Source organism: Callionymus lyra, chromosome 15 (genome assembly GCF_982586985.1).
Source record: "Callionymus lyra chromosome 15, fCalLyr1.hap1.1, whole genome shotgun sequence".
NCBI classification, from domain to species: domain Eukaryota; kingdom Metazoa; phylum Chordata; class Actinopteri; order Syngnathiformes; family Callionymidae; genus Callionymus; species Callionymus lyra.
In genome coordinates, this window is record NC_141832.1 from 2,904,154 (window position 1) to 2,925,228 (window position 21,075).

A 21,075-nucleotide genomic window follows, 5' to 3' on the forward strand; every position below is an offset into this window, starting at 1 on the left:
ACAAACTGTTGCACGTCATCGATGTTTGATTGACGTTCCTCTCGCTGAAGAGCATGACGACACGTCAGCGCTGCCGTCTGTCCAGACCTCAACAAAATGTGGTAAGATTTTTTCATTTCCTCTCTTAATTCAGCTTTTTCAACCGAGTTGAAGGTCAGTGACAGCTGGTACCCACGTGACCGCTGTTCGCTTCAAAAGATCCCGCTCTGCTGTCAGTGACGCGGCGTCATCAGTGACGTCATCGGTGCTGAACGTAGGACTTCTAAATGTTTGCTCCATTTATAATAAATCCTTTATTCTTAATGATCTTTTCACAAGAGTTAATTTGGATTTATTATGTCTTTCTGAGACTTGGCAGAGAGAGGAAGAGTTTATTCATCTGAACGAACTCTGTCCAGTAGGGAGCGCTGTCCTGGGGAAGCCTTGCCTCTCTGGTCGTGGGGGAGGTCTTCCTACAGTCTTTAGGGAGAGTTGTTCTTGCAAAGTGATTCAGACACAGGAATTCACTTATTTTTTGAGTCAGATGATCTTGGTTGGTTCTACAAGACCTTTTTATTGTGTGTCAATCTACCGCCCGCCTGGTCCTACGGCGATGTTCTTGAAAGACTTTAGTGACTTCTTATCTTCCATTATTCAAATGGAATGTGTTTTTATTCTTGGGGACTTTAATCTTCATGTTAATGAACTTTTAACTTTAACAGAAGCCTTTAATTTTGAGCAACATGTTTCTGAACCCACTCATCAAAAAGGCCACATTTTAGACTTAGTTTTTACTCTTGGCCTGAACATTTCTAATGTATCTGTACATGATGTCCATCTGAGTGATCATTCTCTTGTCTTGTTTAACCTGGACTTTATCCCTGAACCTAAGCCTTTGAAAGTTAGGTCTCTGAGACGTGTCATCTCAGCTGATACTGCAGACAGTTTTTCTGCTATGTTTGACTCTTTCCTTTGATGACTGCCCAGACGTGGACAGTTTGATTCACTGTTTCACTACTCATTGTGTTGAAATACTGGATCAAGTGGCACCTGTTAAATCGAACTTGAAAATTCAGAAAAAACGGTGCCCTTGGACAAATGAAGATCTCCTGAGTCTGAAGAGACTTTGTGGAAAGACTGAGCGTCTCTGGAAGTCCACTAAACTTGAGGTGCACAGACTTCACCTCAGGGATCTAATGTCTTCTTACAATGAGATGATAGAAACTGCTAGATCTGATTACATCAGAAAACTGGTAGCAGCAAATAAGAAAAACCCCAAAGTGTTGTTTGACACGATTAATTCTCTTGTGTCTCCTGCTCCTCAAATCACGCCTGTCTTCTGTGAAGCTGACAGCAATGCATTGTTGAGATTTTTCATTGACAAAATTAAATTGATCAAAGAGAAAATCTCTCCCCCTTTGTTTGGAACCCCTACTATCTCTGAGCCCCTCTCCTCCTCTTGGTCTTCCTTCACTGCTGTATCTTTGGGGGATATTTCGGCACTAGATGAAAACCTTCCTCTTGCTCAGATGACGTCCTTCCTTGTAGGCTTTTTATCAAAGTATTTGATGTAATTGGCCCCTGGGTTACCAATATGGTGAACCTCTCCCTTTCCACAGGGTTTTTTCCCAATGCATTTAAACATGCCATTGTGGAGCCTCTGCTCAAAAAAACAGGCTTAGACCCAACTGACCTCAGTAATTTCAGTAATTTCAGTAATTCAGTAACTCAGTAATTTCAGGCCTATTTTTTTTAGGCAGTTTTAGTGTATCTGCCAATCAAATGAGGTCTGAATCGGCAGATCTGTTGTGTGGAGTCCCTCAATGTTCTGTTCTGGGTCCTTTATTGTTTTTGCTGTACTTGATTCCCCTCAGTAAAATCATTCAGAGATTTCCAGATGTTTCTTATCACATTTTTGCTGATGACATCCAGCTCTACTGCTCTTTTGATCCAACTGAGCCCCAGAGGCTGAACTTAGTCAATTGTTTGCTAGAAATCAAACAATGGCTGAGTGAAAACACTTTACAGCTTAATGTGGACAAAACTGAAACTCTGGTGATTGCTCCTGATGATAAGATTCCAGGGTTGAGTCAGTACTTGGGTGACTTAAGTCAGTCTGTCAAACTGAGCCTGAGAAACCTGGGTGTTGTATTTGATAAAGACATGTCTCTAGTTCAACACTGCAGAAAACTGACCAGAAACTGTTTCCTTCAACTGAGAAAAATCTCTAAACTTAGGAAAATGTTGTCACAACATGATCTGGAGCTTGTAATCCATGCGTTTGTTTCTTCTCGTCTGGACTATTGTAACAGTTTATTTTCATGTCTTAACAAGAAGGATGTGTCTCGTCTGCAGTTGATTCAGAACTCTGCAGCGAGAATTCTGACCCGCTCTAGTAGGAGAACTCACATTTCTCCGATCCTTAAAACTCTTCACTGGCTTCCAGTTTCTTTCAGGATCAACTTTAAAATTCTGGTTCTTACTTTCAGATCTATTCATGGTCAGGCTCCTCCTTACATCACTGATCTGATCCAGCCTTACACCCCAGCTCGGGCTCTGAGGTCTGTGGATCAGAATCTACTTATGGTTCCACGCACACGGCTCAGGACCAGAGGAGAGAAATCTTTTCAGGCTGTTGCTCCTAAGCTTTGGAACAATCTTCTCTCTCTTTGCGCTTGATGATCTACTGACTCCTTTAAGAAACATCTTAAGACGTTTCTATTTGTTCAGGCTTTTCCTTGCATTTCTCGAACTCCTGTGTTGTTCTCAGTATTATCTTGATCTTTGAAGTATGTACTGTTTTGAGTATTGTTTTGATTGTTAAAGCGCTTTGTGACCCTGGTCTCGAAAAGCGCTATATAAATAAATATTACTTACTTACTTACTTACTTACTACACTATCACAACACCAGAGTCAAGTACTGGACAATACTACACATATATACTTGTTACTACACTATCACAACACCAGAGTCAAGTACTGGACAATACTACACATACATATATTGTTACTACACTATCACTATATATCGTATCATTGACCCTGTATCGTGACATGTATCGTATTAACGTATTCTTGACACTCCTTGAATCTATGGCTTCTAACAGGGGTTGCCATGGCAACAGCGGCACTGTAGTGTTGACGTCTCTCTTCACAAAAATGCAGGAGCCCAGTCCAGCAAAGATGGCCGCCACGGACCCCAGCTGTCCATCAGCGGCAGAGCCGGGCGGCCAGTGGCAGGAAGGGGAGCAGAGCAGGGGGACGGAACAGAGCCCCATCTGGACCGTCACAGACCAAGACCCCCCGAGTCCGGAGCAGACCCCTGCAGGTGCGGCGACACACACACACACACACACACACACACACACACACACACACACACACACACACACACACACACACACACACACACACACTCACACACACACACACACACACACACACACACACACACACACACACACACACACACACACACACACTCAATCGTAAAATATCTTTATTTAAAATTAAAAAATTAAAGTTACTTCATTCGATTTTTTTTTTATTTTTAATTAAAAAAAAAACTTCATAAAGATGTAAATATTTTAAATTTACTTAAATCGAAAAATATGTATATTTAAAATGTTCAATTAAATTAAATTTCAAAATCTTTTTTGTTTCTGTATTATAATCCCCCAAAAAATACAATTAAATAAAACTTTCAATCAAAGAAAATATTTTGAAACAGTTTAATTTGATTGAATAAATAGTTTTTATTGAAATCATTTTTTTTAATTTGGAATAAATGTTTAAAAAATCATTAAAGTAGAAACTTGAGCAACAAATACTTTGTACCTTCAAGAACTCGACTGAACAATAAGTCAAACAACACAGTTTTCAGCTTCATTTATAAAATCTTTTTATTTAAGAAAGTGCGTCACAAACATGTTAATTTCATAAGTTACAGGTTAAAGACAGAAGGACTACAAACATGGCCGACGAGCAGGAGGAACGGGTCTACGGTGGCTCTGAAGGACAATCTTCAAATCATGATAAGAAAAAACACTTCTATTCCGGCTGTTGTTTGTCCTCCCGGGGCCACCGTACTGGTCGCAGGTGTGAGGGAACATCAGGACCACGAGAGGACCACGTGAGGACCACGTGAGGACCACGAGAGGCCCACGAGAGGACCACGAGAGGACCACGAGAGGACCACGAGAGGACCACGAGAGGACCACGAGAGGACCACGAGAGGACCACGTGAGGACCACGTGAGGACCACGTGAGGACCACGTGAGGACCACGAGAGGACCACGAGAGGACCACGTGAGGACCACGAGAGGACCACGAGAGGACCACGTGAGGACCACGTGAGGACCACGTGAGGACCACGAGAGGACCACGTGAGGACCACGAGAGGACCACGGGAGGACCACGTGAGGACCACGAGAGGACCACGTGAGGACCACGAGAGGACCACGTGAGGACCACGAGAGGACCACGTGAGGACCACGTGAGGACCACGAGAGGACCACGGGAGGACCACGTGAGGACCACGTGAGGACCACGTGAGGACCACGTAAAGGACCACGTGAGGACCACGTGAGGACCACGAGAGGACCACGTGAGGACCACGTAAAGGACCACGTGAGGAACGTCTGGACCACCTCGGGGTCAGGTCAGCTCCAGCGCCTGATTGGCCAGCCTCAGCTTCTCCCTCAGCTCCTCCAGCTCTCGCTCGGCTCTGGTTCTGACCGCGCTCAGCTCGGCGCGCGAGTCCTCGTACATGCGGCCGGCGCTCCGGCGCTCCTGCCAGGGGGACGGGATGTGACTCGGGTCTGGCGCCGGGGCGAGGTCCGACTCACCTTCTGAGCGACCTGCAGGTCTTCCTTCAGCGACGAGACCTCCTGCTTCAGACTCTGCAGCTCCGACTCTCGGACTCGCAGGCTGACCTGAGGAGGAAGTGACGGTGAGTCGCCGTGACCTCGGCTCCGTCGGTGACTCACGGACCTGCAGCGTGTAGACCTCCGTCCTCGGACCCGGACCCGGCGAGCACAGGCGAGTGATCTCGGCGGCGAGGCTGCTGCTCAGCTCCTGATCCGGAACATGTGGTTACACAACCAGGTGGAAGGTCGTGACCCCGAGACTCACCTGGTTCCTGGTCCTCAGGTCCTGGTTCTCCTGCTGACACTGACTCAGAGCTTCTCTCTCGGCGTCCAGAGCCTGGACCAGGTGACAGTTCTCCAGACACTTGAGGGAAAAGTGCTGCGAGAGAACCTGCAGCTCCTGCTGAGACCAGGCCGCCTCCTCGCTGCACACACACATGTACACATGTACACACACATGTACACACACATGTACACACACATGTACACACATGCACACATGTACACACACATGTACACATGTACACACACATGTACACACACATGCACACATGTACACACACATGTACACACACATGTACACACACATGTACACACACATGTACACATGTACACACACATGTACACACACATGTACACATGTACACACATGTACACACACATGTACACACACATGCACACATGTACACACACATGTACACACACATGTACACACACATGTACACACGTACACACACATGTACACACACATGTACACACACATGTACACATGTACACCCACATGTACACACACATGCACACATGTACACACACATGTACACATGTACACACACATGTACACACACATGTACACATGTACACACATGTACACACACATGTACACACACATGTACACACACATGTACACACACATGTACACACACATGTACACATGTACACACACATGTACACATGTACACACATGTACACACACATGTACACACACATGGACACATGTACACACACATGTACACACACATGTACACATATACACACACATGTACACACACATGTACACACACATGTACACACACATGCACACATGTACACACACATGTACACACAAATGTACACACATGCACACATGTACACACACATGTACACATGTACACACACATGTACACACACATGCACACATGTACACACACATGCACACATGTACACACACATGTACACACACATGTACACATGTACACATGTACACACACATGTACACATGTACACACACATGTACACACACATGTACACATGTACACACACATGTACACACACACACACACGTACACATGTTCACACACACATGTACACACACATATACACACACATGTACACATGTACACACAATTGTACACATGTACACACACATGTACACACACATGTACACACACACACACACACGTACACATGTTCACACACACATGTACACATGTACACACATACATGTACACATGTTCACACACACATGTACAACACATGTACACACACGCATACATGTACACATGTTCACACACACATGTACACATGTTCACACACACATGTACAAACACATGTACACACACACACACATATTCACACACGCACACACACACGCACACGCACACACATGTACACAAAACATGGCAAGTCAGAAAATATGATAACCAAATACTTCAAGTTTCATGACATCAATTACAAGTTCATTTTAAAGTGTATAAGTCTATTAAAGTACATTTACTTTTATGACATTTTACTATAGTATTTAGTCTTATTTAATAGTTAAAAATCTACTCAAGTTAAAGTACTTTTACATGAGTATCAGTGAGTTAAAGATTATAAATTATGGAGTATAAAAATATCCATGAGTAAAAGTGCTTCTACAGAAGTACAATGTAAAGCCAGGAGTATTAAATCTACTCCAGTAAAATTAATTTGACTTAAGTACAAGTACATTTAAGAATATAAAAATCTACTTGAGATAAAGTATTTTAACTGATGCTGAAGTACATTTAAGATCCTATGAAAGAGTTACTTTTAGTTAATTACAAATGAAAGTACCAATAATTGAACGAGTAAAAACAACAACTAGTAAGTACTAAGTAAAAGTACTTTTAGTATAATTTAAATGTAAGTATAAAAATCTACACAACTGAAGTACACGTCAAGTCAAGAGTGTAAGAAAGAGTAAAAGTACATCTTGTCCAGAGTGTAACGTAGGACTTGAGAACTGGACGAACCTGTGCCGTCTGCACACCTGGTCCAGGCGAGCGTCTCCGCTGCTCCTCTCCGCCTCGCGCCTCCTCCTCACCTCCTGCTGCAGCTGCAGACGATGCGCCTCCTCGATGGCGTCGATGGCTGCGACACAAACACACGCTCGTCCTTCGCTCGCTCCGAGGCTCACCTGGCGCCTCACCTGTGGCCGTGGCCGACGCCTCCTCCTGCAGCAGACGCTCGCTCTCCAGCAGGAGGCGCTGCACCTCCTGCCGCTGACTCCTGCGCAGCTCCTCCACCAGCTTGAGGTGAGACTCCTCCAGGGAGGTCAGGGCGGAGTCGCACGCCGCCTGTGCGCAGGTCAAAAGGTCACGACCCGGACGAGTCCCGACGGCTCCTCGACTCACCTTCAGCTCCTCCATCTCCTCGTCGTGTCTCCCCTGCTCCTCCTGGACCTCCATGAGTTCCTCCGTCTGCGAGCCGGTGCTGACCTCCTCCCTCGTGCTCCTCAGCCTCTCCAAGAGGAGCTGGTTCTCCTCCCGCAGCAAGCAGCAGCAGCTGGAGGAGGCGAGGAGCTGCTCTCTGGTCTCCTCTTGTGGCGGCCCTCTCGCCGTCGCTCCGGAACACTGAGGGGTTTGGGTTCCGTAGACTCCTGGGTCAGGTCCGGTTTGGGGAGGACTTCAGGAGCGCCGCAGGAGAGGTGAAGGCCCGGCAGGCTGGAGACATGGAGACCAATGTATAAGATATATATTATATATAGTAGCGACTGGTGCATTATGGGTCCTCAAGTTCGGCACCATGAGTGAGAGGTGTGGGAGAATTAGTCTCCGTCACATGTTTAGACAAGCCTGTACGGTCTCTGTTAAATAAAAGGCACCTGTCTGTGGCAGTGTGGAAAAGACACCCTTGTTCTTCTTGCCTGACGCTCGCTACATTGGTGTCAGAAGTGGGATTTCTCTTGAACAATGGACAGAGAAATCTACGAACTTGAGCGAGCAATCGAGCTAAATCTTGGGCTGCAGCGCCAACACCGTCCTCCCCTGGTGGAAAAGAGAGCAACGCCAAAGATGATTTCTGATCGCCCCCTGGTGGCTGGAGGAGCCCGGCTTCTGAGGAAAGACAGACCTGATGGAGCAAGTGCCATACGGAAACACCTCCCTCTACTGGAAGAGAAGACCGGAGAGGAGGAGCCGCCTGCGCACTGCCCCCTGGGGGTAGGGAGGACTTGGCCACCGGCGGATAGAAGATTGGATCGGCATTCTCTACCACCAGAAGAGTGAGCAGAGGAGCAGCCTGGCAAGTGTCACCTGTTGGCGGAAAGAACAAGACTACATGCAGATGATGGCCCGGACACAATGATACAGATGAGTACGCCTCCACACACGCGAACGGTTAAGCTGCCCAAGTACAATGGACTGGTACCACTTGCGCCATACCTGGCACAGGTGCAACTAACAATGCGGCATAATGGGTGGAGCAATGCTGAAGCTGTGACCCATTTGGCTCTGGCTTTGGAAGGAAAGGCGACACAAGTGCTTCTAGACCTAGCCCCAGTGGAAACCATCGACTTCCCCAACCTGACCACTGCACTTCAGAGACGGTTTGGCCAGCCGTGTCATGCCGACCAGAGCAGAGAGCAGCTGACTAGTCGCCATCTACGAGAAGGGGAGAATTTGGGCACCTTCGCCGCTGACGTGCAGCAGTATGCCCGGCAAGGCTATCCGCATTTCAATGCTACATCCCAAGAAGAACTAGCACTCCACGCTTTTCTACGAGGGCTGGCACCAGAAAAACTACGACAGCATGTTCGTCTCTCCATGCCGGTGTCCCTAACCGAGGCACTGAGGGAAGCCTCAGTGCCGCCACAATCCAGACGACGACCCCGTCCGACAGATCGATGCCTTCGGTGTGACCAGCTCGGCCACTTCGCAAGAGATTGCCCTGCTCCGACCCCTATTACCAGGGTGGTGGGAAACTGCAGTGGAGTGACGCAATGAGGGACCGCCCACTCCAAAATCCACTTTCCCTCCAAGGCAGATGGACATTGGTTGGACGTTGTGGACATACACAAGGATTGTACCTGTACTGCCAACTGGATGGTCAGCCATGTCAAGCCTTGGTGGACACTGGGTCCACCATCTCTTTGGTCCGTCCAGGCACCCTCCTTGAGGCCAATAGCCGAGTTTCCGAAATGTGGGCCCCAACCAACACCAAATTGATGTCAGTAACTGGAGAAAAGTTTAAAATTTTAGGGAAAAAGATGGTGACAGTTCGAGCGGGAGACCAAGTGTTGGAGCATGAGTTTTGGCTTGCCAACATCCATGATCCGTGTATCATTGGGCTGGACCTGTTGAGTCGTTGGGAAGCTCAAGTCGACGTAGTAGGAAAGACCATAATCCTGGGCAAGGAAAAAGTGGAGCTCAAGTCTAGTAGGGAGGAGAAGGCACAGCCTGATCATCGGAGGATGACAGCAGCAGTTCAAGAGATGCCAAGATCTTGTGCTCCACAAACGGCATTATCACCAACCCTACTAGCTTCTTCCTCTGCAGAGACTGCGGAAGCAATCCACCAACTTTGGCAGCGCAGTAGTGACGGCATGGAACCTCAGCAAGGCCAGCAGTTGAAATGTCTGCTTGACGAGTATAAAGACATTTTTGCTGCCAGGGATGAGGACTGTGGGCGGACTGGACTTGTCCAGCACGCTATTGAGACTGGTAACGCTCAACCCATACGTCTACGCCCCCATCGGTTAGCCCTCTCCAAGCGGAAGGTTGCAGTTGAAAAGATCCAGGAGATGTACAATGCTGGAGTAATTGAACCATCAGATAGCCCCTGGGCAGCCCCCGTTGTCTTGGTCAAGAAGAAGAACGGTACTTGGAGGTTCTGCGTGGACTATCGGCACCTGAATGCAGTCACCAAGAAAGACTCGTATCCTCTTCCTCACATTGATGATGCGCTTGACAACATTGCTGGGTCCAGTTGGTTCAGCTCCCTTGACCTCCACAGTGGATACTGGCAGGTGGAATTGGCCCCGGAGGCAAGACCAAAGACAGCCTTCACCATTGGACAAGGACTGTGGCAATTCAGGGTTATGCCTTTTGGACTCTGCAATGCACCTGCTACGTTCGAGCGACTGATGGAGAGAGTTCTAGCTAACGTGCCCCGTGACCGCTGTGTGGTGTACCTGGATGATCTGCTGGTGCATGCCGCTGACTTCGACGGAGCCCTGGCTAACCTAGGTGAGGTTTTCTCGGCTATACGTCAGGCTGGGTTACGGTTGAACCCTGCAAAGTGTCATCTGCTGACCAGAGAGACTGAGTTCCTTGGCCACATTGTCAGTACTCATGGGGTCGCCACCAACCCAGAAAAGATAGCTGCAGTTCGTGATTGGCCTACTCCTGCAAATGTCGGCCAGTTGCGAAGCTTCTTGGGTCTGGCTTCGTACTACCGACGGTTCATCCAGGGTTTTGCCACCATTGCCAGCCCACTCCATCGTCTCACAGATAAGGGCAAAACATTCAACTGGGATGCTGACTGTTCTGCTGCCTTTACTCAGCTCAAGACTTCCCTCACTGAAGCTCCCGTCTTGGCATATCCTGATGGGCAGCGGCCCTTCATTGTGGACACGGATGCCAGTAATGTTGGCGTTGGGGCTGTCCTTTCACAGCAAGGGGAAGATGGAGAACGAGCTGTGGCCTATTTCAGTCGGGCACTTAGCAAGGTGGAGAAGAATTACTGCGTCACCCGTCGTGAGCTGCTGGCCATGGTCCTGGCCCTGCGTCAATTCCGGCCATACTTGCAAGGTAATCACTTCCTTATTCGAACTGAACATGCTTCGCTCACCTGGCTCTTGAGTTTCAAGAACCCTGAAGGTCAAGTGGCTCGATGGCTGGAAACGCTCCAAGGTTTTGACTTTGAGATCAAGCACCGGGCAGGAAAGCTCCATGGAAATGCTGATGCCCTCTCACATCGCCCCTGTGCTGAAGCTGAGTGTCGGTACTGTTGCCGACAGGAAGAACGGGACCATGTGGCACAAAGGGTGATATCGGTGCGCGCCAGCAGCGGGGAAGAGGATGGGTTGGAACTTACACCTCCAGAGCTGAAGCAACAACAGGCCGCCGACGCAACCTTGGCGTCGGTGAAGGGTTGGTTGGAGGCCGGACAACGTCCAAGCTGGTCGGAGGTGTCGGCTTTAGGACCCGAGGTGAAGGCATACCACTCCCAATGGGGCAACTTCGAGGTCCACACTGGTGTGATGTACCGGCAGTGGCAAGCACCAGGGGGAGGAAGAGACCTCCTGCAGCTCATGGTGCCCAAGGCTCTCCGGCCCAAAGTTCTTCAGCATGTCCACGGCTCAGTGGGGGCAGGACACTATGGAAATACAAAGACCCTACATCGCCTTCGGAGTCGGTTCTACTGGCCAGGATGCAGACGAGATGTGGAGCTGTATGTCCACTGCTGTGATGCCTGCACTGCCCAGAAGGGGCCAACACAGCGGTCCCATGCCCCACTCCAACAGTACTTGGTGGGGGCTCCGATGGAGAGAGTTGGAGTGGACATTCTTGGTCCCTTTCCGGTGTCAGACTCTGGCAATCGCTATGTCTTGGTGGCCATGGATTATTTCCCCAAGTGGCCAGAGGCCTACGCAGTACCAGATCAAAGTGCCATCACAACAGCAGAGAAGTTGGTGGACGAGATGTTCTCTCGGTTTGGAGTTCCTGACGAGCTCCACAGTGACCAAGGGCGAAACTTTGAGTCCCGGTGTTCCAGGAAGTCTGCAGACGGCTGGGGGTGAGGAAGACAAGGACCATGCCGCTCCACCCACAGAGCGACGGTTTGGTGGAGCGATTTAATCGGACTCTTGCCACTCAGCTTGCTATCTTGACGAGTGAACATCAAAAGGACTGGGATCGTCACTTACCCCTGGTTCTGTGGTCATACCGATCTGCTGTGCAGGAATCCAGCCAATGCACTCCTGCTGCTCTGATGTTCGGGAGAGAGCTGCGGACACCAGTGGATTTGGTATTTGGCGCCCCGCCAGAACCTGAGATTCCTGGAGGAAAGGAGATGGATTACCTCCGCAGACTGAAGGACCGACTACAGGTGGTACACGACTACAGTCGGCAGTCTCAAGACAGTGCTGGCGCCCGGCAAAAGAGGACCTATAATACACGCTGTCGAGGGCGTGCCTTTGAGCCGGGAGACAAGGTGTGGGTTTACTGTCCGGTCCGCAAAAAGGGAGTTTCCCCTAAGCTCCGCAGTCACTGGCAAGGACCTGGTGAAGTAATTGACCGCTTGTCTGAAGTGGTGTATCGGGTGCGGCTGCCAAACAGAAGACGCATGGTGGTACTGCACCAGGACAGACTTTCACCATACCGTCCCCTGAGTCCTTCCCCAGCCGGTTGTGATGTTCCTGAAGACGGCACCTTGAGCCCCATGGACCCTTACTCTCCATCTACACCTGTCGCACCTAGACAGCCTACCCGACAGCATCGGCGACCTGGGAGGTTTAGAGACTTTGTGCTAGATGTTGGGGTTGTCGGGGACGACTGACCCCTCAGGTGGGGGCTATTTAGCGACTGGTGCATTATGGGTCCTCAAGTTCGGCACAATGAGTGAGAGGTGTGGGAGAATTAGTCTCCCTCACCATGTTTTACATGTTTAGACAAGCCTGTACGGGCTCTGTTAAATAAAAGGCACCTGTCTGTGACAGTGTGGAAAAGACACCCTTGTTCTTCTTGCCTGACGCTCATTGAAGCTCGCTACAATATTATATATATTTATATTAATGTTCATAATGTGTTGAAAGATTGTTATTTTAATTGAATCAAATGCATCTTTTTAAAATGAAAAACTTTTAAATTCTACTAAAAAAATAAATACAATTTTTCTCTTTTTTTTATTCTTCTTTTATAATTAATATAAAAATATGGCATAACTATTTTTATACACATACGCATTTCTTTATTTAATTAAATTGTATTATTCAATAAAAACCTGTCTAACCTTCAATAAATATTTCAATAATTACATTTATTGAATCTGAAAAAATCGGACATATTTTAAATAATATATATATATATTTTTTTTTTTTACACATAGAGTTTAATATTCTGATTTGAATAAATAAAAAATAAATGTTCTAAATGAAATACTGTTTAATTCATAGTTTTTTAAATTCAATATAAAAATGTTGCTATAATATTTTCACCAGAGAACTTAGTTCTAGTATATTAACTATATATATATATATATATAGTAATAAAGAAATGATTTCACCAAATTATTAAAAAAATTAACAAAGTATATAAACGAATTCAACTAAAAACAAACAATATATCTCAAACTGTATTTTTAAGAGGAAAATTCATTCAATTAAAAATTATTCCTTTTTCTAAATTAAATCATTAAAATTAAATGAACAAATTCAACCTTAAATATATGGATTATTGAATTCAATTATTAAGTAAAATATATATTCAATGCTTAAAAACACATTTCAATGAAGTTTTTGAAACAATTCTCTGACGCTGATATATGTACTTCCATACAATAATACTCTGACACTGATATACTTCCATACAATAATACTCTGACACTGATATATTTCAATACAATAATACTCTGACTCTGATATACTTCCATACAATAACACTCGGACACTGATATACTTCCATACAATAAACTCTTAACGCTGATATACTTCCATACAATAATACTCTGACACTGATATACTTCCATACAATAATACTCTGACTCTGATAAACTTCCATACAATAATACTCTGACACTGATATACTGCCATACAATAATTCTCTGACTCTGATATACTTCCATAAAATAATACTCTGACACTGATATACTTCCATACAATAAACTCTTAACGCTGATATACTTCCATACAATAATACTCTGACACTGATATACTTCCATACAATAATACTCGGACACTGATATACTTCCATACAATAAACTCTTAACGCTGATACACTTCCATACAATAATACTCTGACACTGATATACTTCCATACAATAATACTCTGACTCTGATATACTTCCATACAATAATACTCTGACACTGATATACTGCCATACAATAATTCTCTGACTCTGATATACTTCCATAAAATAATACTCTGACACTGATATACTTCCATACAATAAACTCTTAACGCTGATATACTTCCATACAATAATACTCTGACACTGATATACTTCCTTACAATAATACTCTGACACTGATATACTTCCATACAATAAACTCTTAACGCTGATATACTTCCATACGATAATACTCTGACACTGATATACTTCCATACGATAATACTCTGACTCTGATATACTTCCATACAATAATACTCTGACTCTGATATACTTCCATACAATAATACTCTGACTCTGATATACTTCCATACAATAATACTCTGACACTGATATACTTCCATACAATAATACTCTGACGCTGATATACTTCCATACAATAATACTCTGACACTGATATACTTCCATACAATAATACTCTGACGCTGATATACTTCCATACAATAATACTCTGACACTGATATACTTCCATACAATAATACTCTGACTCTGACATTCTTCCATACAATAATACTCTGACGCTGAGATACTTCCATACAATAATACTCTGACACTGATATACTTCCATACAATAATACTCTGACTCTGAGATACTTCCATACAATAATACTCTGACGCTGATATACTTCCATACAAGAATACTATTGACGCTGATATACTTCCATACAATAATACTCTGACTCTGATATACTTCCATACAATAATACTCTGACACTGATATACTTCCATACAATAATACTCTGACACTGATATACTTCCATACAATAATACTCTGACACTGATATACTTCCATACAATAATACTCTGACTCTGATATACTTCCATACAATAATACTCTGACACTGATATACTGCCATACAATAATTCTCTGACTCTGATATACTTCCATAAAATAATACTCTGACACTGATATACTTCTTTACAATAAACTCTTAACGCTGATATACTTCCATACAATAATACTCTGACACTGATATACTTCCATACAATAATACTCGGACACTGATATACTTCCATACAATAAACTCTTAACGCTGATATACTTCCATACAATAATACTCTGACACTGATATACTTCCATACAATAATACTCTGACTCTGATATACTTCCATACAATAATACTCTGACACTGATATACTGCCATACAATAATTCTCTGACTCTGATATACTTCCATAAAATAATACTCTGACACTGATATACTTCCATACAATAAACTCTTAACGCTGATATACTTCCATACAATAATACTCTGACACTGATATACTTCCTTACAATAATACTCTGACACTGATATACTTCCATACAATAAACTCTTAACGCTGATATACTTCCATACGATAATACTCTGACACTGATATACTTCCATACGATAATACTCTGACTCTGATATACTTCCATACAATAATACTCTGACTCTGATATACTTCCATACAATAATACTCTGACTCTGATATACTTCCATACAATAATACTCTGACACTGATATACTTCCATACAATAATACTCTGACGCTGATATACTTCCATACAATAATACTCTGACACTGATATACTTCCATACAATAATACTCTGACTCTGATATACTTCCATACAATAATACTCTGACGCTGATATACTTCCATACAATAATACTCTGACACTGATATACTTCCATACAATAATACTATGACTCTGACATTCTTCCATACAATAATACTCTGACGCTGATATACTTCCATACAATAATACTCTGACACTGATATACTTCCATACAATAATACTCTGACTCTGACATTCTTCCATACAATAATACTCTGACGCTGAGATACTTCCATACAATAATACTCTGACACTGAAATACTTCCATACAATAATACTCTGACTCTGAGATACTTCCATACAGTAATACTCTGACGCTGATATACTTCCATACAAGAATACTATTGACGCTGATATACTTCCATACAATAATACTCTGACTCTGATATACTTCCATACAATAATACTCTGACACTGATATACTTCCATACAATAATACTCTGACACTGATATACTTCCATACAATAATACTCTGACTCTGATATACTTCCATACAATAATACTCTGACTCTGATATACTTCCATACAATAATACTCTGACTCTGATATACTTCCATACAATAATACTCTGACACTGATATACTTCCATACAATAATACTCTGACTCTGATATACTTCCATACAATAATACTCTGACACTGATATACTTCCATACAATAATACTCTGACTCTGATATACTTCCATACAATAATACTCTGACTCTGATATACATCCATACAATAATACTCTGACACTGATATACTTCCATACAATAATACTCTGACTCTGATATACTTCCATACAATAATACTCTGACTCTGATATACTTCCATACAATAATACTCTGACACTGATATACTTCCATACAATAATACTCTGACTCTGATATACTTCCATACAATAATACTCTGACACTGATATACTTCCATACAATAATACTCTGACTCTGATATACTTCCATACAATAATACTCTGACTCTGATATACTTCCATACAATAATACTCTGACTCTGATATACTTCCATACAATAATACTCTGACACTGATATACTTCCATACAATAATACTCTGACACTGATATACTTCCATACAATAATACTCTGACTCTGATATACTTCCATACAATAATACTCTGACTCTGATATACTTCCATACAATAATACTCTGACTCTGATATACTTCCATACAATAATACTCTGACACTGATATACTTCCATACAATAATACTCTGACTCTGATATACTTCCATACAATAATACTCTGACACTGATATACTTCCATACAATAATTCTCTGACTCTGATATACTTCCATAAAATAATACTCTGACACTGATATACTTCCATACAATAAACTCTTAACGCTGATATACTTCCATACAATAATACTCTGACACTGATATACTTCCTTACAATAATACTCTGACACTGATATACTTCCATACAATAATACTCTGACTCTGACATTCTTCCATACAATAATACTCTGACGCTGAGATACTTCCATACAATAATACTCTGACACTGATATACTTCCATACAATAATACTCTGACTCTGAGATACTTCCATACAATAATACTCTGACGCTGATATACTTCCATACAAGAATACTATTGACGCTGATATACTTCCATACAATAATACTCTGACTCTGATATACTTCCATACAATAATACTCTGACACTGATATACTTCCATACAATAATACTCTGACACTGATATACTTCCATACAATAATACTCTGACTCTGATATACTTCCATACAATAATACTCTGACTCTGATATACTTCCATACAATAATACTCTGACTCTGATATACTTCCATACAATAATACTCTGACACTGATATACTTCCATACAATAATACTCTGACTCTGATATACTTCCATACAATAATACTCTGACACTGATATACTTCCATACAATAATACTCTGACTCTGATATACTTCCATACAATAATACTCTGACTCTGATATACTTCCATACAATAATACTCTGACACTGATATACTTCCATACAATAATACTCTGACTCTGATATACTTCCATACAATAATACTCTGACTCTGATATACTTCCATACAATAATACTCTGACACTGATATACTTCCATACAATAATACTCTGACTCTGATATACTTCCATACAATAATACTCTGACACTGATATACTGCCATACAATAATTCTCTGACTCTGATATACTTCCATAAAATAATACTCTGACACTGATATACTTCCATACAATAAACTCTTAACGCTGATATACTTCCATACAATAATACTCTGACACTGATATACTTCCTTACAATAATACTCTGACACTGATATACTTCCATACAATAAACTCTTAACGCTGATATACTTCCATACGATAATACTCTGACACTGATATACTTCCATACGATAATACTCTGACTCTGATATACTTCCTTACAATAATACTCTGACTCTGATATACTTCCATACAATAATACTCTGACTCTGATATACTTCCATACAATAATACTCTGACACTGATATACTTCCATACAATAATACTCTGACGCTGATATACTTCCATACAATAATACTCTGACACTGATATACTTCCATACAATAATACTCTGACGCTGATATACTTCCATACAATAATACTCTGACACTGATATACTTCCATACAATAATACTCTGACTCTGACATTCTTCCATACAATAATACTCTGACGCTGAGATACTTCCATACAATAATACTCTGACACTGATATACTTCCATACAATAATACTCTGACTCTGAGATACTTCCATACAATAATACTCTGACGCTGATATACTTCCATACAAGAATACTATTGACGCTGATATACTTCCATACAATAATACTCTGACTCTGATATACTTCCATACAATAATACTCTGACACTGATATACTTCCATACAATAATACTCTGACACTGATATACTTCCATACAATAATACTCTGACACTGATATACTTCCATACAATAATACTCTGACTCTGATATACTTCCATACAATAATACTCTGACACTGATATACTGCCATACAATAATTCTCTGACTCTGATATACTTCCATAAAATAATACTCTGACACTGATATACTTCCATACAATAAACTCTTAACGCTGATATACTTCCATACAATAATACTCTGACACTGATATACTTCCATACAATAATACTCGGACACTGATATACTTCCATACAATAAACTCTTAACGCTGATATACTTCCATACAATAATACTCTGACACTGATATACTTCCATACAATAATACTCTGACTCTGATATACTTCCATACAATAATACTCTGACACTGATATTCTGCCATACAATAATTCTCTGACTCTGATATACTTCCATAAAATAATACTCTGACACTGATATACTTCCATACAATAAACTCTTAACGCTGATATACTTCCATACAATAATACTCTGACACTGATATACTTCCTTACAATAATACTCTAACACTGATATACTTCCATACAATAAACTCTTAACGCTGATATACTTCCATACGATAATACTCTGACACTGATATACTTCCATACGATAATACTCTGACTCTGATATACTTCCATACGATAATACTCTGACTCTGATATATTTCCATACAATAATACTCTGACTCTGATATACTTCCATACAATAATACTCTGACACTGATATACTTCCATACAATAATACTCTGACGCTGATATACTTCCATACAATAATACTCTGACACTGATATACTTCCATACAATAATACTCTGACTCTGATATACTTCCATACAATAATACTCTGACGCTGATATACTTCCATACAATAATACTCTGACACTGATATACTTCCATACAATAATACTCTGACTCTGACATTCTTCCATACAATAATACTCTGACGCTGAGATACTTCCATACAATAATACTCTGACACTGATATACTTCCATACAATAATACTCTGACTCTGAGATACTTCCATACAGTAATACTCTGACGCTGATATACTTCCATACAAGAATACTATTGACGCTGATATACTTCCATACAATAATACTCTGACTCTGATATACTTCCATACAATAATACTCTGACACTGATATACTTCCATACAATAATACTCTGACACTGATATACTTCCATACAATAATACTCTGACTCTGATATACTTCCATACAATAATACTCTGACTCTGATATACTTCCATACAATAATACTCTGACTCTGATATACTTCCATACAATAATACTCTGACACTGATATACTTCCATACAATAATACTCTGACTCTGATATACTTCCATACAATAATACTCTGACACTGATATACTTCCATACAATAATACTCTGACTCTGATATACTTCCATACAATAATACTCTGACTCTGATATACTTCCATACAATAATACTCTGACACTGATATACTTCCATACAATAATACTCTGACTCTGATATACTTCCATACAATAATACTCTGACTCTGATATACTTCCATACAATAATACTCTGACACTGATATACTTCCATACAATAATACTCTGACTCTGATATACTTCCATACAATAATACTCTGACACTGATATACTTCCATACAATAATACTCTGACTCTGATATACTTCCATACAATAATACTCTGACTCTGATATACTTCCATACAATAATACTCTGACTCTGATATACTTCCATACAATAATACTCTGACACTGATATACTTCCATACAATAATACTCTGACACTGATATACTTCCATACAATAATACTCTGACTCTGATATACTTCCATACAATAATACTCTGACTCTGATATACTTCCATACAATAATACTCTGACTCTGATATACTTCCATACAATAATACTCTGACACTGATATACTTCCATACAATAATACTCTGACTCTGATATACTTCCATACAATAATACTCTGACACTGATATACTTCCATACAATAATTCTCTGACTCTGATATACTTCCATAAAATAATACTCTGACACTGATATACTTCCATACAATAAACTCTTAACGCTGATATACTTCCATACAATAATACTCTGACACTGATATACTTCCTTACAATAATACTCTGACACTGATATACTTCCATACAATAATACTCTGACTCTGACATTCTTCCATACAATAATACTCTGACGCTGAGATACTTCCATACAATAATACTCTGACACTGATATACTTCCATACAATAATACTCTGACTCTGAGATACTTCCATACAATAATACTCTGACGCTGATATACTTCCATACAAGAATACTATTGACGCTGATATACTTCCATACAATAATACTCTGACTCTGATATACTTCCATACAATAATACTCTGACACTGAT

At 41.8% G+C, this 21,075-nt stretch overlaps 2 protein-coding genes across 5 annotated transcripts in view; both read right to left on the reverse strand.

The window, feature by feature from the left end:
- Window positions 1–4,516: 4,516 nt before the first annotated feature.
- Window positions 4,517–21,075, reverse strand: part of LOC148064426 (uncharacterized) — an 80,374-nt gene continuing 63,815 nt past the window's right edge. For all 4 annotated transcript variants that reach the window (XM_087809572.1, XM_087809573.1, XM_087809571.1 and 1 more), the window contains one exon: window positions 4,517–4,620. The gene's annotated coding sequence lies outside the window, so the exon portion shown is untranslated. The remainder of the gene's footprint in view (window positions 4,621–21,075) is intronic.
- Window positions 4,559–8,508, reverse strand: LOC148064427 (myosin phosphatase Rho-interacting protein-like). Its single transcript, XM_087809644.1, has 9 exons — window positions 8,484–8,508; window positions 8,200–8,381; window positions 7,482–7,700; window positions 7,277–7,424; window positions 7,101–7,218; window positions 5,114–5,273; window positions 4,973–5,056; window positions 4,828–4,914; window positions 4,559–4,771 (listed from the first exon to the last, which is right to left on the reverse strand). Exons 1-9 carry the CDS (start codon window positions 8,506–8,508, stop codon window positions 4,637–4,639), a joined length of 1,158 nt encoding a protein of 385 aa, XP_087665770.1. The 3' UTR covers window positions 4,559–4,636.

Coding starts and splice junctions, on each gene's coding strand:
- LOC148064427 (XM_087809644.1), bottom strand. CDS start 8,508: ATGGCGCAAGTGGTACCAGTCCATT. Junction 7,219..7,276: donor GGCGTCGGCCACGGCCACAG/GTGAGGCGCCAG, acceptor TTTGTGTCGCAG/CCATCGACGCCATCGAGGAG. Junction 5,274..7,100: donor CAGGTGTGCAGACGGCACAG/GTTCGTCCAGTT, acceptor GTGTGTGTGCAG/CGAGGAGGCGGCCTGGTCTC.